At 30.2% G+C, this 24,628-nt stretch overlaps 1 protein-coding gene across 1 annotated transcript in view; it reads left to right on the top strand.

Annotated features, from left to right (window-relative positions):
• Positions 1-24,628, top strand: part of LOC148305703 (EGFR adapter protein-like) — a 168,984-nt gene that overhangs the window by 7,573 nt on the left and 136,783 nt on the right. Inside the window, exon 3 of the mRNA XM_088266291.1 lies at positions 10,438-10,518. Within this exon, the coding sequence (XP_088122417.1) occupies positions 10,438-10,518 (81 nt within the window). The remainder of the gene's footprint in view (positions 1-10,437; positions 10,519-24,628) is intronic.

Below are 24,628 nucleotides of genomic sequence, written 5' to 3'. Positions count from 1 at the left end.
ATAAAAAGTATTAACATACTAATACCATGTGATCATTACTTAACATAATATAACCTGGAAAATATTTTGGTGATACATTATATTTTTTTGTTTTAAATTATTCATTATTCAATTAGCGTCATTAAGCATTATATTTATTATTTTGTTTTTCATTCTGAAACATCTTGAGATAGTTTTCATTTGTTTAATAAAATGTAGTATCAAAATACTTTTTAAAGAGAATATGAAGTATAACTTCACTATTTTACATTTAATACATTTTACTTCATTATTTAACATTATTTTACATAAGACGTTATTCAAAAGTTGTTGTCGCTTAAATAATTTATCACCAGTCACAAATAAGGGTGAAATTTCCCAGTCACGATACCTTTTGTGTTTAGATGAAAACTTTACCATCCAAGTTCAGAACCGGCGTTCAAAGTTCCGTGCATTTTCCTAGTATGAAAATGTTTTCCACAAAATGGTTCGAGACTAGGATATCCCATAGTGAATTGAAATTTTATCGGTAGATGACTTTTTTGCAAGGATTTTTTTGTCTTAAATACCAGGCATTTTACTAGTAATTATCCTTTCCTTGATAAAAAATCTTAAAATAAATACTAATGGTATATTGTACAAACGTGAATCAATTTTATTATTACCGTTAGTTGTATTAATTATTGTTGTTGTTGTAATACCTTGAAGTATTTTCTATGTTTTATTCCTAAAAAGTAATTTATGGAAGTTACTTATTTAAACGCTTAAATATTTTCATTTGGCTGATTTTTTCATGATTTGGATTTTTTAATACAAAGGCGTGGCGTTCTATTCTCTGTGCCTACTCTTGCAGAGAAGTGGCGTGACAGTTAGTTGGTTTTTATAATATGACTTCTCAGCATTTGGAAATGAAAATTATCTTATAGTAAGATTTCTACTATCCAATGCTTGTTTTTAAAGTTGAAAAGGGTTTAGTATACTCTTTTAAAGTTTTAAGTCGAGGCTTTTTTCAGGAATTTCAAAAAAAGCGATATTTCATAAAACTCAGTATTGTAAAAAACGTTTCAGTGTATGATTGAAGGGTTTAAAAAGTAAAATAAGCTCGCAGCAAGGGAGGGATGAATTCGTATTATTTCAGTGTCTGAAGCATGTCTGTATTTGCTGAGACTTTTGTTTACAAAATATTCGATTGTTTATTTAACTGTAGAATTCTGCTAATGAAAACGGTTTAAGGTTTTATTTGTACTTTGTATTCGAAATACACACTGATGGTACACTTGTAACGCAAACAATGTTATTTACTCAATTCCCATATGAAACATTTTATCGTTACGAGTAAATTCTGTTGAAAAAAAAGGAAAATTCTACCCTCACGTCTTTAATTTTTTTTTACCATTTTCATTCGTTGATTCAGCAGTAATTTTGTTTTAATTTCTATCTATTTCTAATTCAAGTTTTACTTATTAAATACCACTGTTTCTTAAAATCTATTGTGACACGTGTTTCGATGCATTCCGCATCATTTTCAAACACCGTGTGTGAAACTTAGTCTAAATTTAACGCCCTAAAGACACAAATCTAAAATTTAGACTTTTCTTACATACGGTGTTTGCGTATGATGCGAAATGCATCGAAAATAAAACTGCAATTGAAAATATATTCTGCTATTTTATTTCTTATTAAACCGCTAACAAGTTAGATGAAGTATATTATTTTATCAATAAAATAGAATACTTTAGGCATTTTTATTATAAAACAAAATGATGAAAATAATAATAAAAATATTGTGTTACTCACACTGTATTATTATTTAAACCATCACTCAATAAGTTAGTAGGATGACTGAATTTGTTTTTATTATTTTTAATTATTTTTCTTAAATTTTTTCTTCAATTGCTCCAATAATACCATAAATTATTCGTAATTTATGATTCTTCTTTTCTCAAGGTAATCTATGAATAAAATATTACGCGCATCCCAAAATACGAAGTCAAAAACTTTACCAGCTGACATATGCGTTGCTGGTAGTTTATATCGGTTTTTGCCGATTGCTGTTCTTTCAGCTGCCCGACGATTTGTCTCTAGATTGTAACGATGAATCCACAATTCATCTATTGTCATGAATATTTTTTACTGCGCTCCAAACATTGCTCTGAACTGTCGATGCGTTGTACTTTTTTACAGACTGTAAGCAAACGCAAACAGAGCGTTTGCAATGGCAAATTTTGATGCAAAATGGGGAATAAATATACTTTTAATATTTTGGAGCTAAAAAGGGTTTTGCAAAAAAGTGGCGAAGAAGGTGTCATTTGTTGCCGTAGACCAATTCGCAGAATCTAGACAAAATATGAATATTTTCGAGGTGTAAACTATCCCACTTCCCTTCTATTTACGATTGTGCATAACCATTGTATTAATTGGAATTTTTTGTCATTCTTGAACTTATTGAATGATGAGTTTAAATGTGTGTTTCATAACAATAACGTACAAGCATATCCATATGAAGGCACACATTTAAAACGTTTTATAGTATTCATTTCATCCCCCTTATCTCAAGACGTTGCTCCCTTAAGTCTCGACATTAAAACAATTCCCTCTTTATCCTGTGTTGAGAGAAATTCAGGTTTTAATAGCCTTCGAGGATGAGTAAATTAATTGAAAACCCACCTTAGTAGTTACTTTTATGACGTACATTGTGTATAAGATGAGCGGTATTATTATTCATACAGTATCCGCGTCATTTTATCGAATTCCTTTGTGCTCATCTAGTAGTTTATTGAAATTCAATATTAACATTGATGGTTAGCAATTTCAATGAAATTAATTATTTGGACATCTTAACAGAGATGAAGAATAATATAAAGAAGTTTGGGTGTATACAGGGGTCATTAATTGTTAAAGGTTGGATCAAATGATCACATTTCACATGTGAGTTCTCGGTAGCATCTTTGTTTGAGTTGAGTAATCTTTTATTTAGCAGAGACTCTTGTGTTCAAAATTATTTTATCAGAGGTACTTTTAAAGGGTGCTGTATATTTTATTTAAAATAAACTTTAAAAATTGCAGAAATTGATTTGACAGTCACTTTGCGGTAATATCTATCCGTTTTTAATTTTACTATATCTTAAAATATATTATGATGCTTGTTTATATGCATTCCCCATCATTTTATGAAAAAAGACAATTATGCGAAATACATAAAAACGTGTGTCCCAATAGATTTTAAGATTGGTACTTAGCAAATAAAATAATAAAAAACAGTGATCTGTATTTTTTTCGATTGATATCGTCGAATGAAAAATCTTTTTTTTTTCGTTTTTTTACAATGTAAAAAATCGTATTTGAATTTTATTTCTTTTACTTAAATGTTAAAAGATTAAGTAAATAAATACTTCATTTGAATGTGATTTTAATTTGGACTACATGGTGTTCCACTCTCCACTCTCTTGACGTACTACAGTCTGGGGAACGTAAACGGAGAAGGCTATGGAAACCTCCATAGAACTATCAGGAAATGAATTCCCTTTGTATTTTCACTCTGCACTAAAACTCACTGGAATGGCACACTGTATTGCCAGCTTATTGGCTGACTCAACTGGAGAAACTCAACAAATTCACCGTTTTTTCTTCATCATTCAATACCATAATTACAAATTACAAAATATAAAAATGAGCACTTTAGTTCCCGTCCCGAGGATAGATTTTACAATATGTAATTATAAATTATTTGAAAAGTAAATTATTTTTGACATGCAATCAAATACTACACGGCCAAAAATATTTTATTCTACCCATGTCCATTATCCATTTATAAATAGCTCTTTTTTTCAAATTTTTTTATTTAATGACTTTATGGATTATGGAAAAAAAATTTATGCATAAAAATCAAGGTTTTTTTGACCAAAAGAGGCATGTGGTAGGTTCTGTTTTCGTAAAATACTCATATCGGTTTCAACCAACGTAAACCTAACTTTAAGCATAAGAGATAGTGTTTATTTAGGAAGCAAAGTATTAAATATAGAAACATATGTTTCTTAAATGCATTCATTTACTCATGAATGCATTACAAGTCATATCCGTTTGAAACATTAATAATTTATTCTGATCAGTTGTTTTTCATTTACATATAAAAATATTTCATGCATTGCATTCAAAGGAAGCCATGTTTGAAACAATCATTGCACTTCATACAAAACGTACTTATTATTAATTAAAACCACTGACCACATGCAGATAGACAGCGAGCCACTCCAATTTAAATGCCTGCATTGTTTGATTGTTCCGTTATACGTATCTCTCGAGACAGGATATGCAAAGTTTTTCCAGGCGATATGAGGATGATGTCAGTCCTGCGAATCCTGAATAGCAGGCTATGTGCAAACTGTATGGGAACTGGGAACTGCGCTGTAAGGACTCGACCGATATGTGGTTCTGTATAAAGTACAAACTAACAAATATACGAGTATATACTTTTGTACAGACGGTGACCATCAAACGAGAACTAAAACATATTTTTTAACAAATTAATTATTATAATTTATATTTGAAGCACTAACTTTGTGATTTTCCGTTTTATTAATAAAATGTTCCTTGTTTTAAAATCACGTTGTGATTTTGAAACAAAGTTACATTTTTATTATTAAATAAATTATTTTTTAAGAGTGAATAGTGCATTGAAATAATTTAGAAAAAATATAGACCTGATAAATAGACATGATTGATATATCTAGATTGAAGTTGAACTTTTTTACCAAGTAAAAAAAATTAATTTAGGTTAGGATATAAAATAGTAGTAAATGGGAAAATTTTAACACAAATACGTCCGATATCTGGCAACAGAGTGAATGATGAACAAAACTCCGTTATAGCAAACAAAACCTATTAGCAAAAACTAAACTGGCTGTACACAATGGAGTCCTGTTCGTACTCTTATGTATAGAAATGAAGGATAGAGTTAGCAAGAGAAGGATGAAAGTAGACTGAATGCAGTCGACATGCGATCTATCAGACAAATGCGCGGCAAAACGTTTTATGATATATATTCGAATGGTAATTTACAGAAAGTATCCAAGGCATTATCGACAAAACAGTGAAAGTTATGTTGAGATGGTTTGGACATGTGGAACGAGTGAGTGAGGAATGAGTGAGGAAAGAACGGCAAGAAAAATATTAGGCGAATGTAGTTGGAAAAAGAAGCAGAAGAATATCAGGAGAAACATGTCACTGTCAGGTTTGTCTTGAAAGCGACAGGGTCAGGAGTCGAAATAATCTCTAGGAGATGCATAAATGTGGAAGAGGCGAATAATGATTGCAAAGACAGAGTGTTATGGCGTTCTATTCTCCTGCGGGAAACGGCGTGATGGTAAGTTAGTTTAGTTATATGTAACGCACGTTATGGTCATGTGCTGTACACGTACCGCATCGCTTTATGTTGGAATATGGCCACTGTAATAATTGTCTGGACATGCGCTGATTGAACATTTCTGCATTTATAAACATATTTTTAGAAACTTATTTTTATTTTTTATTTGTAAACGTATTTTTAGAAATAAAAGAGTAAATAGTAATTATAATAATATTTAATTATTTGGAAGCAAAAACTTAAATCCACATAAAAGATGGACTTTGAAACAAATTTGTGATACTGATTTGCTTGCTAATGTGGAAAATGAAATGATCATAAATCAATTTTTTCTCCGTGTACATACATATTTTTATAACTGAGAAGTTTTCAAGGGACCTTACATAAATTACAGCATAAAAATATGAATACGAGTATGAATGCCCAAGTGTCATAATCATTGCTAATTAATTATTAATAGATTTGGTCAAATGCCACGTCACAGACCCTGGGATGGTCAGATTTTCATTGCCTTTTATATAGAAAGAACGTTTCATATAGATGATACACCTTTAATGTTGACATAAATAGATGTTTCTTATAGTTAATACACCTATAATGTTGACATACCATCCGTAGGGTGAATAATCCCGTGTCTGACAAAAATAAAAAAAATAAAAAAATTTAACATGACTCATTTATTTAAACATGAAATACAACTAAATTTACTCCCGAATGTGATGTGTTTGAGGGGAGCAGTGTTCTTATATTCAGTCTCTACCTTCATATTTGCGGAAAAACAAAACACAAAAACATTAGTTGGCCATAAAGTAGACAGGGGATTGTTTGTGCAGTGAGAACAAGTTTCGCTTAAACTTTGGATACTAAATATGTAACATTTTTAAAATTAATAAGTATTGCTAAATTATAGTTCTGGAAATCATTTAAGTCAATAATTTTACAAGATTATTATTGAAAAATATACACCAGTAAAATAAATTCGAATGTCGAATGTAATTGGTGATAGAAGCAGAGAAAAACCGAGGAAAGTTTAGAACGATCAAGTATTTCAAAAACTTGAAAGGGGTCAGGTGAGGTTAGTTTAAGTTAGGTTAGGAATTCGTTGGAATTATGGGGGTATGTATGAGCAGATGCATGAATGTGGAAAAGGCGACGAATGCTTGCAAATACAGAGTGGTGTGGCGTACTATTCTCTCTGCCTACTCCAGGGGGGAAGCGGCTTGATGGTATTTTTTTTTATTTTACATTGTTTGTGAAATAATGAAAATATTAACATATACTTTGTGGCGCATTTTACAAACTTTATTAAACGCATTTAAAAATAAAAATTATGAACCTTGTCATCATTTGATTATGACAAGGATCTTGTCCAAACCGGCTAGATAAAGTGTTTCAATAAAAGTGGTCATAATAAGTTGTTTTATTTTATAAAAGATACAAACAATTTATGAGAGAGAAATACGATCGGAATACATTGAAATTATGAATAATGTTAAATGATAGCAGCTGCCAAGAAGTATGCTTGAGCTGTGAGCAATGTTTAGCATTGTGTGTATTGGTGTTATGTTATACAGATGAAATAAATATAAATTGCAAAGACGTTTCACCAATATTGCACGAAATTAAAAAAAATCTATGTTTATTCTTCTTATTCTCTTCTCCTGATTAGTGTTGGCCTTGTGGCCTGTTTTTAAGAAAGATTAGCCTCCTGCGATGTCGATTCCCAGCTGTCAATCTATCTCTTTAGTTGTCTGCCCGGGAGTCTTCTACCTTGAGGTTGGCAGTGAAGTGTAATGTGAGGGAGTCTGGATGGTTCCATTCTCCTCACATGCGCCTACCATTGTCTCCTTCGTTGCCTTCCCCACCTAACGACATCTTCGATCTCGCATTTTTCTCTTATCCTGGTGTTTCTTATTCTATCTCGTAAATTCTTGCCAGGTATTAATTAGTCTTCATTTCACTTTTTTCTGACTGGTTGAGTTTTTATTTTATTTAAACATTGGGTTTCTGTAATAAAAATAGTTCTTGATTGGTTTAAAATACTTGTCCTTTTTATTTGTAAAATAAAAGTGTCTTAATTGATAGATTCTTGAATAAATTGGATTCCTCCATGTCTTGCCTTCAATGCATTCCTTCAATCTTTGCAATTATGTAGTCGCCATACGAAGAAGTGTCGTCCATTCATACCGGTTTTATCTCGAGTGGACGCGAGCCAAGGACAACAGGACTCAATAACTGAAACAGGGTGCTAGGATTCCTTTTCCTCACACAACCAAGGAGGTGAACCTACACGAGGAGTTTTTTTCAACGTATTTTTTTCTTCTTGTAATTAAAAGGAATTGCATCCAATTGAGTGATTAATTACATTTATAATTCGAGTATTTAATAGTGCACCCACAAATGAATACCAGAGAATAATATATTAATTTTTTCATACACATAATAACAATTTATAACATAAACAATAATATAGGGATTCCCTGGCCGAAAGTGTTTTCAAATAAGACATGGCCAAATTATCAATTTCAGATCTATCCACCCCATTATCGATTTATGAAATTTATGCTTCGTTTTGTATTTAATAATGACTTTATGGATGATGGAAGCAGGTTGTACAACTTTGCTGAGTAATAATAAAAATTCTTTTGACCAAAAGATATATTTGTTAGGTTTTGTTTTATAAGAATGTTCAAAATCGTATAAATGTAGTAAGTAACGTTTTGTTTGATGTGTTTTGGATCATGTGGTTCTATGTGCGTTTTCAAAACAATATAAATATAAATGTATATATTAAACAATTCAACCTACCGGTTTCTACAATACATTGTCATCATCAGAGTTTATTTTAAATCAAAAACATTCAATACATTAAAATACTCTCAGCAAAAACTTCCACACACTCCATAAAAATCCTAAAATCCTTTATTTTAGGATTTTTACGGAGTGTGTGAAAGTTTTTGGTGAGAGTATTTTAATGTTTTTGATTTAAAATAAACCCTGATGATCACAATGTATTGTTGAAACCGGTAGGTTGAATTGTATTTATAAAAAAAAGTGGTGAAAACAAAGTTAATTAACTTTATAAAGATATAAAATGTACTACAAAGTATCTACGGAAAACATTCAAGAAATTGTGTCTATTATTGAACAACCATATTGCATGAATTTTTGAAAGATATATATATATATATATATATATATATATATATATATATATATATATATATATATATATATATATATATATATATATATATAAAAATGCATTGTTGATAGATTCCTCTTGAATTAAGGTTGTTATTTTGATATTTGAAAATTCTCCCAAAAAATTTTCCTGAGAAATTCCATATCTATGAAAATTACACCTAACATACGACAAAAATTCAATATAAGTGCATACGTGCATCTCAAATTTAATCGAAATGGATATTCGGTAAAGGACAAAATGGTGAACTATACACATGCCAAATGCCAAGTCACAAACCCTGGGATGCTCATACTTCCACCTTCTTTCATATAAAAACGATGGATCTGTCATCTCAAGTTGAGACACCTATAATATATATTTATATATCATCCGTAGGGTGAATAATCTAGCATCCGATAAATCATAAAAAAAATCTGATTTTATAACCAAATTTAACTAGTCAGATTCTCATTAATCTGAAAAAAATCCTTCTCGAGTTGTTCGATGTAATGAAATGGATTTGTTGAATAAATAATTAGGTACAAGGAGTAATAACATAAAAGCGCAATGAAAACGTTTCGGAGCGATTTATTCCATCATTTGAAGCACCCATTAAACGAGTCCATAAACTAAATCTCCATCGCGTCCTGACTCACTTTTCTCAAATAAAAGGACGGTTTGTCTTTTTTTATTGATTTATTTATGACGCCCAAAGTTAATATCTTTTTTATTACAACATAAATCAAGGGAAACTTTCGCAACGTGCCTGAAAACGGGGTGGCCGCGACTTACACTCACCTAAGGCTCTGTTTAATGTCTAGTCAACCTTAACCGCCAGACACAGCCAGGAAATGCAGGTTATTTCACCGCAGGTTTGCGGTTAAACTTAACTTATAAAATAAAATAACATGCTGGTGAGGAAACTATGTGATAATTTAATTAAGAATACTTGAAAAGTTTTGCAAAATTTTAACAAGTTGTTTTTTCGCTGTAAAAGTCAGTTTTTAAAACAAAACGTTCTATATTAATATATATATAAATATATATATATATATATATATATATATATATATATATATATATATATATATATATATATATATATATATATATATATATATATATATATATATATATATATATATATATATATATATATATATATATATATATATATATATATATATATTATAATATAGGTATTTTTAAAGGATAAGATTCTTAAATATTACAACTAATGACTCTTATACGCACTCAAAGGTGCATAGGGTACTGCGTCAAATTCATGTAACGTATATTTGTTGATTTATTACATGAAGGCAAGGCGATCAGTCTTTCGCTTGATGTACAAGTCCATATTAAATAAATATTTTAGTAAAAAAGGTTTAAAATTATTTTGACCCTCTCTGGGAATCGTATAGGGAGCCTGCAGCATGGTAGTCAAATGTTTTTACCACCACATCATGGATTATAAAATACAAATTTCGATTTTATTAACATATTAAGTAAATTGAATTTATATTTCATTCTTATGAAGATCACTTAATATAATATCATTATTTATCCGAATTATAGAAGTGATCTCTGGAATCTTTGTTTTTCAAATTGATAATTATTTTAATGAGACTTAGTTGAAGATGTGTTTGAGCAATAAATTCTGGGTTAACATTACATCATTTATGAGATACCTATGAAATACTTTTACTTATATTATAAAACCATCAAATTAAATTCACAATATTCTGTATTATTAATTTGGGTAATAATACGAATAACAAGATATTTACATGCACTTTTATTGGTTTCGTATGACAGCTGAAATTTTGATAGATGTAAAATATTTGACAGTGGTGCCCTAGTTTAGAATTTGTGAAGTTTATAGCTTTTGAATAATTCGTGTTTTTTTCAGTACATGGGGTCATTCCCAGTAAACGGGTCGGACCAGGCGTCCAGGGCTGAGCTAGTAACAAAACAACTTCACCATATGAAGGTAAGAATATAATTCAAATCTGTGTTTACATAAAACATTAATTTCATTTATTTACAATCTATATATATATATATATATATATATATATATATATATATATATATATATATATATATATATATACATATATATATATATATATTTATATGTGTATATATATATATAGGTACATATATATATATATATATATATATATATATATATATATATATATATATATATATATATATATATATGTTTTTGTATATATTATAATTCATTTTTCAATAAAAAAACATGGTTTTCAATTCCTGCCTTGTTGAGTAGTCGTATATGATATTTACTTTTTTCTAGCCTCCAACCAGGCTGATTATGTCAATAATGACAAAATTCGATCACCAGTCAAATATAATAAAAGTGGAACAAATTATCTGGTTGTTGTTTTATAATATATTTTATAGTTTTTGTTTAAAGTCATAATAATAAGTTGAAGCAATTAAGAATTTGTGGATTTCTCGATATCTCTGAATGTCGAATGTTTGTAGAAAACGTGTATATTTTAGGGAGCTCACAATACACACTAAAGCTCCGAATGAATGATAAAGATTTATGAATGGAGTCATTCGACCCCCAGAAGTTTTATACCCAAATTTTCAATCGGCAACCTTGGCTAAGGGTTGTAAAAATCTCCTGCAATGTAATTTTATCTTCCTTGCTTGGAAAACACAGTTATCCTTTTATTAAATTCTCAGAGGGATCGTTTTGTGGAGGAGCTCGCACTAGGACATGGTTAAAATATGCACCCTGAGGGTTCAGGACGAAAAGGAATGAGATGTGGTGAAAAGGAAACTCTTACTATAGCCGCCGATGGTATACTAAAACAAGTTTTATATCATATACACGTATATGAAACATTATTTCATTTAGTTTTGCCGCCTTTTGCTTAGTATACCGATATACACAGTTTACCGTTAGATAATTCGAAAAGAATTTTTCACAAATTTTATAAGTTTCTGCTAAATCTTACTAAACTAGGTGCCGAGAACTCACATATGAAAGAACGTGTCAATTATAGGAGATATATATACAAGTTCCGAAATTAGAAATAGTGTGCTTTTTAATCATAGGTAGTGTGGAGAATGTTACACTATCAATTTTGACCCTCCTGGGAATTGTAACCGGGATCTCCTGAATGGTAAACATACCCCCAACCACTTTGTTGACTTAAAAGATGGGAATGGTTACTAACATTATGAACTTTATAAAATTAAACAACTTTGTTTTAACCACTTTTTTATTATAAGTACACTTTAACCCACCGGTTTCGACAAAAACCTTGTAATCATCAAGGTTTATTAAATTTTAAAACATTGAAAATTACGTTTTTGGTAAGGAAAAGAAATTAATTGTGAGTATTTTAATGTTTTAGAATTTAATTAACCCTGATTATGATAAGGTTCTTGTCGAAACCGGTAGGTTAAAGTGTACTTAAAATAAAAAAAAGTGGTTAAAACAAAGTTGTTTAATTTTATAATGTTTATAAAATGTGTCACAATGTATCTGCGAAAAACATTCAAGAAAAGTTGCAATATACATTATTCTCATTTAAATATAGTAAAATATTCAATTTTTTTAAAAAAAAATTACAACGGTTATTTTTTCACGAAATATATCAGAAGAGGTTTTTTTCTGTTGAATGTGTAAGTTAATGCTATAAAACCACTTTACCGGAAAAATGAGCGTACGAGTCAAACAAATAATATTTATTGCTGCAATAAAATTATTACATCCTTAGAAATGCATACCATTAAGGACATTACTGAAAAAGCACTTTGATTTAGGAGCTTTTTTGAGTAATTGCTTTACTTAAGAAGAAAGGCAATTTCATCGATAAAATCGGATATAAAATGAATTTTTATTAGTGAAAAGTATTTTATTAATCTATGTATTTTTTTATAATTACACACCTCTTTAATTGTAGTAACATTAATATATACTATGCAGTCCGCCTCCGTAGCGTAACGGTCAGCACGCTTAGCTATCATTCTGCAGGTCTCGGGTTCAATTCCAAGTAAATATATGAAAAAATAATTACACTTTTTTTTTATTGTTTTATTTTTTTTCAAAGTGAAATTTCCAGGGGGCCTTGTATAATTTTGCATTTAAAAGAGGGACCATGGTTCAAATAAGTTTGAGAATCTAAGATACACACCAATGCGTGTGAACATCGTGAAAAAAAGGTAAAGTATTCTTGTGGTCCAAAATTTAGGAAAAAGGAATATTGAATTCTATTATATAATGAAAAATAAAATAAGTCCCTTTTATTTATTTTAAAATATATTCTATATAAAAGTCCCGTGTATAATATTCCCGATGAGTGATTTCTATTACTAATTTTGGAACATGGGATTAAGATTAACAAGACTGAAACAAAAATAAATAAAAAAAGATAAAAAATTAAACAAAACTAACCCAGTGCAAAATATAAAACAATAAATCAGTATGGTAAATAGGCATTTAAAAAAAACAAAATTTGGATTTTTTTTAAAGGAAACAAATGAGAAAATATAACAAACCAGTAACACTATGATTATGAATTTCTCTGTTACTCGAGAAAACAGAATTTGGCAATACTGAGGTCTGAGGTCACTCAGGTTATAAGTATGTTTCGTTACAACAGAAGTCCTGACCTCTGTCTGCCAGGTATTTTATCCGTTACGCTGTGCAATCGTGACCTGTTAAGAAATTATCTCGAAAAACGCTTTTCAATAGCGGATTTACATTTTTATTAAGATTTTTTTAATGTCGATTTGAAGTCAAATTAATATAATTCATAGATTAATAAAATTTAGCGAATAAAATAAATAACAGATATATATATATTAGACTGAATTTTTTTTATTTGGCAGAGATCCTCTTATTTGGATGTATAAATCATGTAAAAATAACTCCTTGATGGAGAAAGCTGAGATTATTGAACAAGTATTTAGACACACTCAAAATGATGCGAATAATTTTTTTTTTTTTTTTTGTCATCTCAACATAGATGAAGAAGAATATGTAAATCAGGGTATTTACGGTGCTTACGACTTTAGCTTATCATATATCTTCCATATTCTTCATCATCTATGTTGAGATGTCAAAAAAATATAATATGAAAAATAACTCCTATAATTGGAGATAATCCAGATCTGTGAACAAGTATTTGGACACAACATTTTGAGTGTGTCTAAATACTTGTTCACAAAATCTGGATTATCTCCAATTACAGGAGATATTTTCATATTATTTTTTGACATCTCATCAAACATGAAGAAGAATATGGAAGTCTGGGCATTTACGGGGCTGACGACCGTCATACATCTCACCAATAGATGTCTCTAGTGAAGTTCTAGTGATTCAAGAATAAGGTTTCTAAATTGGTTCATATATGCCAGACTTCCATTTTCTTCTTTGATGAGATGTCAAAAAATAAGTATTTGGACATTTTCAAAATATTGTACATATTTTTTTATGATTTATTGATATTTTTTTTATATGCGACAATAGAATTTTGAGCAACGACCTTTTGCGATGAAAAAAACATCTATGTACCGTATAAAAGTTAAGTTCTTTTAATTCTCATTGTATTTCGTGCACAAATAAGTAAAATAAATGAATTTGTCCGCAAATAAGTCGATGACGTTTTACAGTCGTGTCTTGTAGGTATAATATAATGTTTAGCGGAAGTTTCGTTAGATATCGAATACCCACGGACGTTGAAGCCAATGCAATCGGAGCGCGGCTTGCCAAGTACTGCGGTCCCATATATTGGCAAACCGGCACATGCATGCTATATATCGGGTGTATGCGGACCTATAGTTGGAACAGATACGTCTGTTCGCTGTATGCCTCCGATTACATTGAGCTTAGTGCTAGGTGCTACATGGATATCGGTATGGAGAATCTATAAACCTGTCTGATGTTTACCTAACTAAACCATTATTAATCCCATGGTATAACTAAATATTTATTAAAAAAGATAAAACATTTATTTGAAAATTAAACCTCCCTCTTAATACAATACTACAAAGGTTATTATTATTACAATTTATTATTATTATTATTTATTGTTGGAAATTTTGTTTTATTATTGCGAATCTGACTTGTTAAATTTACTAATAAAATTAGGATTTTATCACTAAACCTATTCCTTCCTAACGTGAAAAATCTAGTCTGACAAGACGCTAGATTTTTCACGACAGGGATAACATATTAATATTAAAGGTGTTTCAATTTGAGACTTCTATTATTTGAAACAGTGAAAACGTTTAGTGACAATAGATATCAAGAACCATGTTGTCCACCATGAGCAATTTGTGTGTGTGTGTGTGTGTGTGTGTTTTTGTTTGTTTTTGTTGATGTTTTCCCCCCCACCCTGTTCGCTGTTTATTTAAACAGATAAAACTGTCATTCCAAAAAAATATTTTTACCGATGTCATAAAAGCACGTGCGTATGTTTCAGAATTTCAATATCTTAAGGAGATTTAAGATTCACGATTGAAAGAAGAAACCAACATTAACATTTATGTATATAGTTGGTATTCCAAAAGCGCTTATCCCATACAAAAATTACGTAGGTAACAAGAATTCTGTCGTTTTTTTTCCTGGCGACAAAATTCGGGATTCGGTATGTGATTCGTGCATTCGGAATTTCGAAAATGAAAAACGCCGGATAAAAACACTCGCTTGCAGGAGGGCTAAAACGATAAAAGTGTAACCCCAAAACTGTATTTTACCGTTTCTCCGACTAGCATCGTATGAAACAAAAACGTGACACAAAGGTGAAACGTGAATCTTCCTTTCCAAGGGTCCTTCCAATAAAGCGCATCCCGGAGAAAGTAAGTCGGCGGAGAAAGCCTCGCAAAATCTGCGAGACTTATTGAAAAATGGTACCCCATTCTGTACGAATGTATTCCGTATTCCATATAGACAAATCTACCCTTTTTACTCGACTGCATTAAACAGTATGATTTTGGCTCAGTAAAAAACCTTTTAACTGCGATGAACATATCGGATTAAAGAATGCGGAAAGAAATTATAGTTTTATGTAAGTATCATATTACGCATTGAAATTAAAGGAATATTATTAAAAGCAGCTTACTTAAATATTTAGGAATATAAAACACTGTAAAAACACTTACGACGACATTACGCCCTTTTATTCAAATTTTACATAGTAAATATATCGCTCACTCTTTTCAACAACGTCATGTATAAAAAAACTTGAATTTTCAGGAGATCGTTTTTAATGTTTAAAAATATTATAAAATGTATTAAAAATAAATAACAAGCCATTTATTGAAGTTTTTACTGTGCAACAGATCTTTTTATGTAAAACCTGAATATATTCTTCATTTGTAAAATATTTAGTTTACTTAAAAAAATAATTAAACAATACCTTTTCTTCAAAATGCAAAACCAACACTTTCTGCCCCGTAGCGGGTAAATATTAAGTTAAAATATGCCGTTTTGCCGGAATATAGTACATTTTATGGTCATTTCGAAAAATGCACAGCTGAAAATTGTCGATTTTTGATATATGATGTTGTTGAAAGGAGTGAGCGATATGCCTATGCAAGTAAAAATATTTGTTAAACGCAACAAGAATTCACGCAATACTAAACTAGGCTTCCAGACGTCCTGGTTTTCCGACAAAACCCCGTTGTCCCGGTCGGTTCCTTCACGTCCCGTTAAACCTTAAATTTGATTATAGACGAACAAAAAAGTCTCAAAAAAATAAACCACAAACAAAGCCATGAGGTAGGCAAACCTACCTCATGGCGGACAGCGTGCTTCTTGTCAGTTGATATCTCTTAGAATCATTTATGTTTTTGATCAATATTGTTCCATTGTTTTTTTTAATATTGTCATTAATTTACAATCAATGTGAAATGAAACATATAAGAAATTTGTGCTTTCTGTTTTATTTATTTTTCATTTAAACAGACTGAGACACAGACACGCGAGGTCAGGTACAACTAGTTTTAAATAAAGTTATTGATTTTGAAATAATCTTAATAAAAAGGTACCTATGTAGTAGTAAACACAATGTCTCAGATAGTCTCAGGTCAAGCTTCGTTTAGGGTCTGCACGAATCAGTGCCACGGGCGCCATTTTATTTAACGTTTTTGATGTCAATCGATGTACTCGTTAATTGATTAATTGTAATTCCAAATAATCAAAGAAGTAGCTCGAAACATAATATTGCAGTCAGGTCCTGAGAGTGATTAATATATTTTTTGGCTACGAGTCCAACACAAACGATCAATCTTCCTGTCTTAACAGGAAGGGATATCGATTTCGCCCTTTGGTCTGTGGTTTAAAAGGAAGGATTGTGATTACATCCTACTAAGGGGTTGAAGTAAATATTTAACGGAGAGGGTGGAAGATTTATTGTATTTTAAACAATAATATATGAACAGAAGACAGTAAAATATAGTTGTATTGACAGTTTTCTAATACATATTTTTACAATTCTTCTGAAGTCTATGTTTACATTTTTAAACACTTTATAATATTTATTCTTATTTATTAATCGGACTCTACATTTTTTATACTCTACGGATAAAACATCCATATTCAGCTTATATTAAAGCCGTCTAAGTGTTTTTTTAAGCGAGTGTTTTGACTAGAATTTTTACGCAAGAATTACATGAAATTATAGTAACTTTAAACAAAAAGGGTAAATCCACTCACGAGTAGGCATAGGCTATGAAACTTACAAATTTGAAACCTGAGTAGGGTCACGATAAGAGTCACTTGGACGTTAGATAGTTAAAAAAAAGAAGTTTTTTTTAAAAAGAACATTTAAAATGTGTTTTTACAATATTTTAGGCACCTCAATATAGATTAAGAAGAACGTGGAAGTCTGGATATTTACAGGGCTTACGACCATAATAGGTTTACTTACAAATGGAAAGAGTCTCTGCATATTAAAAACTTTCCTCATTCTACCATAGATGGCTATTGTGAACTCGCGCATACTGTGTTACGAGTTTGAACAATATATCTCCATATAAGTTTTAAAAAAATGAGTAGTGTTGTTGTCAATCATGGATAGAATTGGTGAATGTTACACGTGTGTGAAATGATCACTTAACCAAGCCTATGACGGTCGTAAGCCCTGTAAATGACCAGTCGAAATGGTTTACTGTTATTAAATAAAAATATTACTTTTTTCGAACCAGTTTCGATAAGCGCCTTTTCATCTTCAAGGATGGATAAGTATATTTCCATATAAAAACAAAGTTTGAGTTTTATTATATAATGTTTTACTTAAACACGTTTGAACTGTATGCTATCTCTTATCTTTCTTTTCCATTTAAAAAGACTGAGCCACTGAAAAGCGTGGCTGGGAACAGCTAGTAACATACTCGTAATAAAATGAGCTTTAAAGGACATACTGTTCAAGTTTTACCGCCCACGCTCATGTCATTTCAAGTGCAGATCCGAGGTACGTAAGAATAATTCTACAAGTATGTGAGCTTTATGGAAGAGATGAAGAAAAACATTCAGAGGGAGAGGAGAGTGGTTGAAAAGGGGAATTTGTGGTTTCTGTGAAGCAGCAGGGGGAGAAAACGAATCTGATACCTCCTATGCACTTTTCAAAGCCTGATAATATGTCGAGTAACATGCGCTTCTAAAACTTGAGAAAATATTATTTAATAAGCATTGGAAAATAATTTTAAACAAACCAACCAAAAATTATTTAAAGTTTTAATAGTATCCACAAAAAAGAACAGCATGAAACATAAATATTGCAAGGATTCTTTGGACGATTCAATACAAATTTTTACCTAATTTTCATTACACACGTAATTACGAATTGCAACTACATTCATGTGCCCCCGTTGAGTTTTTCCATACTAAAAGCACGTTTTACAATATTTATTTATAAAATTTTATGAAAAGAAAATTGTCTATGGCATGTAATCAAATAGGATATGGCCGAATGAAGCTTTGTATTTCTGATCTACCATACTCCATTATTCGTTTGTGAAATCTCTTTTATATTATGATTAGTTTTGGTATTTAATGACTGAATTAGTGATTTTTTAATCAAAACTTTAGAATACTATTTAAAACATGGTAAATATAATATTAAACATATTCATAATATAAGGTATCTACAGTATACGAAGAATAAAACTTCACAAAATTATATTTTATTTAATGTTTCGGCATTCACTTTGAGGTGACATGATGAAATTGTAAAAGAAAAACACTTGTTTTTTTACCACTTGAGTTTATTTTATAGTTAACATAATATGCTATGCTAGCTAAGCATAGCTTCCGAAACTAGTCGACATAAAATAAACTCATGTGGTAAAAAAACAAGTGTTTTTCTTTTAAAATTTTACAAAACTATGTCAAAAATAAAATGATTCATGTTAAAAAAACAAACGAGAAATTGTTTTTTTTTTTATATCTTATATTTAAAAAGTAAAATTTTGATCATTAAAATACAATTTAATATTTTCCTGATATTTTTCAGTCACCTCATTTAACAAATAGGAGTAGCATTGTGTGTATTTTGATAACCAAATCTCCTAACTACATATGGGTGATGGTTCTCAATGATTGATCACTCCTGGACTTGATTACATACGACACAAAGCATATTATGATTAACTAATTAAAGGGCTGTCATGTACCCTTCTGGAGTTTATGATATATGATATGGGCATGCATGGCGTTAAGACTACAGTTGAAAATGTATTTATCTATGTTTAAATATATATATAAAGACAACTAATAAATATTAAAAAAAAAAAAACATTGCTATTACGTACTTCTATAATAATTTAAAAAAATATATTGCATATTCCCGTTTTATTTCTATGTCGTATTTTTTACGAATGTTTTGTCACAACGTCACTCGTAGGATAGTTTAGCAATCTACGGTTAAAGAAACCATGAACGAATGAATCAGAAATAAAATTATTTGTGCCAATTCTGCATTTGTAGTTTGGACAGTTCTACATTCGAGATTAAAGATACGTCACAAGTAATGAAACCGCGGCGTCAATAACATGTGGTAGAGCGATCTACTAAGCGGATATTAAAACCGATCAGACGGTCGTCCTTTGCAATAAACGGGCGCATTGACCGACCCTTTGGAATGTTGGGACGTTTGGTTCCCGATATTTGGGGACATCCATTTTGAATTCTTTATCCGGATATTGAAAGGTCGATCTGCTGGCGCGTCGGTCGTGTGTTCGACTCTTTTTGGAGCGATTTTCGATACGATGTTGTTTTGTTTTGCATTTTCGTCTGTTATTTATTTTGCAACAGTAAAAGGACTACAAATCAAATTAATAAAACAATAATATTTAAATATCATAACAATAAAACAATAATTAATATATTAATATGGTTATTTATTTTGCAACAGTAAAAGGACTACAAATCAAATTAATAAAACAATAATTAATAAAATAATATATTAATATAGTTATTTATTTTGCAACAGTAATCAAATTAATAAAACAATAATATTTAAATATCATAACAATAAAACAATAATTAAAGATGAAGAAATCGTACATGAAAATGTATTATATAACAAGAAAACAATCATTAAAGACATCAAGACATCGTATATTCATATACTTTACAAGAATAAAACAACAATTAAAAACATTAAGAAATCGTATGCAAATGCACATTTTAACAATTAAACAATGATGAAAGATATAAAAAGATCTTTAATAAATATACATTACAACCATAATTAAAAACAAGAATTAAAGAAGACAGATAGATGCTGGATAGATGCTCGACTACGAAACTGGCGTCGCGGGTTTGATTCCCGCTAATCGCAAAATAAAATCAAGAAAGATTTATTTTCAATTGGTCTGAGCTTTTGTGATATATTTATTTTTTTACATTTGACTTCCCTATCCTTACTACCCTACTTGACAAAAACAAAAAAAATACGACCTTGTATATCAATATGTACATTTTAACAATAAAACCATAAAGTAATAAAAAGGCATCCAGACACCCTATTTTAATACACATTATAAAAAATTGGCATTTCTGAAATAAGTCATACATAAAAAAATGAAAAAACGACTAAACATCCTTTTCCACTTCCTTTTCATTCGGCCAGAAACCGGGTTTCATAGTTACCGACAAAATCATTAAAAAAATATATATATCTTCAATGTGTATTCAACGTTAACACAATTTTATTGGCATATCATATGAGATACATATTTTTGTATGTACATATGTGTCCCCCAAATACATAGTAAAATTCTAGAAAAACTTTTATTGCAATTCCCTCTAAAATGCGTGTAATTTGTCAAATGACGATCGGGTTAGGGTTGCCCTCCTAAAAGGGTAGAAATAAGGGATTACATTCATATGCGTGCTGGCAACCCCAGTCTTGTTAGATTATCCATCAACCGAAAAACATGCACTGTTCAACCAACTAAAATCTCATATTTGTAAAATGGAAATGATTGCTCATTTATTATACCGAAAAAGAAAGGAAAATAAAATATTTTGCAAAATATTAAGGTTCATTTTTAACCCAAATGTATTGTACCAAATCTTGGTATGCCGTTTTGACGTTAGGTTATATTAAATTACATTGTATAGAACATAAGTAAAATATGGAAAATAATATCAAACGTCGAAAAAAAAAAAAAAATGGAGACATATGAAAACTATTGATGCATATATAGAATTTTTTAAAATAATGAAATATGGATGCAAAATGGTGACCGTATTGCATTTACTGCTAATTCATATCGGGATAATATCGATATTGTTATTGGCATTTTAATATTTATTAGAAGAATAAATGCTTCACCAATTCTCAACTGAGGCCACTACTGTCAGCTAAATAAAAAAAAATAAAAAAAGTGCATATATATTACATCTTAATAAATGCAATATGGACGTTCAATAATGGGCACAATGATGAACGTTATACTAGTGCATTAAGTGATCACTTAAACTAGCCAAATGCTATTTTCTTTCATTAGATGTTTCATCTCAAGTTGACACATTTATAATATTATATTTTTAAGACGGTAAAAAATATTTTCAAAAATATTACTATCTCTACCTTGCAACGCTTTGTTGCGGCTCAGCCTGTTTAAATGGAAATGAATGTTAATGGCACGAACTCATTTCTAATATGTTCCTTCATAATCCTACACATGTTGAAAAACGTGTCTAACCTTTATACAGGTGTATAAAAAGATTACAGATGCTAGGTCGTAAGCCCTGAAATGATCAGACTTCCATCTTATTTAATTCATTACTTAATAATAAAAACTCATTACTTAATAATAAAGTGCTCAATTTTAAAATTAAAATAGTTGATTTTTCGTTTTATGGATGACAGACAAATGTGTTAACATTCTTTTCAAAATTCACAAAATACCGTAAAAAATTATAAATTAAATGTTCGTGACTGCTTACTTGGATGGCAGTAGAGTATGTGACTTGTGTGTTCAACTTGTAAGAAAGATATATTGTTGTTTGTCAAACAAAATGAATATATTAATGCCTTCTTCGAGTTGTAGATGTACAAAAGTTTCCTTTCGGAAGTCCCTTCATCCCTTCTAGTAGGGGTGGTCTGTCAACCACGAATAATTAGAATGTTAGGGAGGGGTGATTTCGGAGTTGTCTATGGTTTTAACATTTGGCACATTAGCCACAGCCTTCAGTGGGGAACCATCAATGGTTTACAGACACTTGGTTTCAGAACTTTGAAATTTTGTTTCCATATACCATATGTAATACTCTTATGTTTTTTAGTAACTACACCTTCTTTTTAGTATACATGTTGAGATTTTTCACATTTTTCATATTTCACATACAGGAGAAAGTGACTAAGTGCATTGTTTTACAAAACCGTGATCATTGATTATTTGATATCTTACTAGCTTAATATTGCCCTGAAAAAATCCCAAAGGATTTTAAACTTGGAAGTATAATATATTGACTTGCTGAAAATGACTAACTGCATTGATGTTTATTTTCTTGCCGAGCAAAAGTAACTTAAATGGCCCTCATGACCATTTTACGTTTTGGTAGTTGGTCACTTTCTCCTGTATCATTTCGCATTTTCAAAATCACTGAAACATTTTTTTTAAATATAAGAACTGCATTTATTATTTAGAGATCATTAAGTGGAGTTGTGTTTCTTCTAACTAAATACAGATGTTTTATTTAAATCTGTGTTGGAAACAGGAGGGTTAATCTAGTGTGGGCCAATCAGGACCTTCTCAGCATTTGCTCATTACTGGAAGGAGATTACGTTGCACTCCTCAGGAGAAGGCGGACTTTTGACTGTCATCAACAGACTTTCCGTTCCACGAGAAGAGGATGTTTTGTGTCCTAGCTTTAAAAAAAAAGTTAGGCGTATGTGGTTGGTAATAAAAACAGAGGAAGATTGAGGAAAACTTGGTTTATTCAAGTATTCTAAATACTTGAATGTGGTGAAGTCAGGAGTTGGAGTAATCGGCGAGTATGCATGCGGAGATGCATGAATGTGGAATAGGCGAAGAATGTTTGCAAAGGTATATTGGTGTGGCGTTCTATTCTCTTCTTTTCTGCGGGTGTACGTGATAGTTAGTTAGTTTTAAAAGGGCGACGCACACAAAACTAAACGTTGCTCATGGCGGATGGAGTATTTCTTGGCATCTTGCATTTGGACTCTTTTCGATTGCATTGTTGTTAACATGTATTTTTTATATTTTTCATTACTTCACATGATCGTGAAATAGAATATGTTAGTAATGTGTGCTTTCGATTTTCTTTCTTTTCCATTTAAACGGACTCAGCTGCAGCAACGCGCGGTCAGGTGTAACTAGGTTTTAAATCAATTATATTTACAACGAGTTCTGAAATATCAAACTTAAAAGATTAATTCAACGATTAAAAAACCTTTTTCGAGTAATAATACAAGATACATACGAAATGTATACACAAAATACAAGATACATACGAAATGTATAAAAATTCTCATCTTCTAATTTTTGTACATTTTATTTTAAGGGTTTATTTTGTTCTTCGTAATGGCTTTTTATTTTACAAAAACCTTCTATATCCCAGTCAGCATAATATCTGAATCATAAAAAGGGTTTTAGAAGGAAATGAGCTTTTGTTCAAATATTTTCTTTGTTATCGTCCTGAAATATATGTCTGAAGAAATCCTTCAAACCTCTCGATTTCATGGATGCAGTCTGCCCACGAGGGACCATAGTAAGCGAATTTCAGGAGAATGAAAGGCATAAGGTAATAAAAGGTTTTTAAATTTATTTTTAAAATATGCGTGAGACGTTTGCGCGTTAAAAGTGAAGTTTTTATGTTCAAACAGTCAAATTGATAGAATTAGGATTTTATTTTTTTGTTGTTTTTGATATTTCAAGATTCCATCAACTCTATTTGACGAGAAAATATAGAGGTCTAAGCATTTACAGGGTTGATACCTGTCGTTGGTAAATTTGAGTGATCACTGTATAACATTAACCTTTCTACCATGTTACAATATAACATCGTTAATAAATAATGCGATCACTTAAACCAAGGAATTGTAGGTCGTAAGCCAAGTAAATAGTAGATTTCAATTTTTTCATCTCAATAGACTTCTTCATTCATTTTTAATTTTAGTTTTACTTGAAAAATCTCAGTTCTTCTTGAAATCTATTGTGATACGTGTTTTGATTCATTCTGTATGATATTCAAACACCGTACATGAAAATGATACGGGATGCATCGAAAAACGTGTTTCAATAGATTATAAGAAATAGTAGTATTTTACAAGTAAAGCTTAAATTAAAAATGGATTGATATTTTAGCAAAATGACCTGATAATGCCTAATCAATTAATATAATAAATTATAAAATCACAATATCTTTAGTTTCTCCAAACTTTTGTTCACATATTCTGAATTGGTTTTTGATGTTTGATAACATAAATGAAGAAGTCTATTGAGATGGAAAAAACGAAATCTAGACATTTATTGGTCTCACGACTTCTCTTTTAATGTATTAAATGTTAAATCAAACACAGATTTTTTGAGTCAACCAAGTTGTATTTTATTGTTATAAAAACACATACAAA

Source organism: Brachycentrus maculatus, unplaced genomic scaffold, assembly GCF_059751285.1.
Source record: "Brachycentrus maculatus isolate JH-2025_06_01 unplaced genomic scaffold, ASM5975128v1 h1tg000264l, whole genome shotgun sequence".
Taxonomy (NCBI): Eukaryota; Metazoa; Arthropoda; class Insecta; order Trichoptera; family Brachycentridae; genus Brachycentrus; species Brachycentrus maculatus.
The sequence above is the reverse complement of the archived record's forward strand: the minus strand, read 5'-3'. Positions and strand labels throughout refer to the sequence as shown.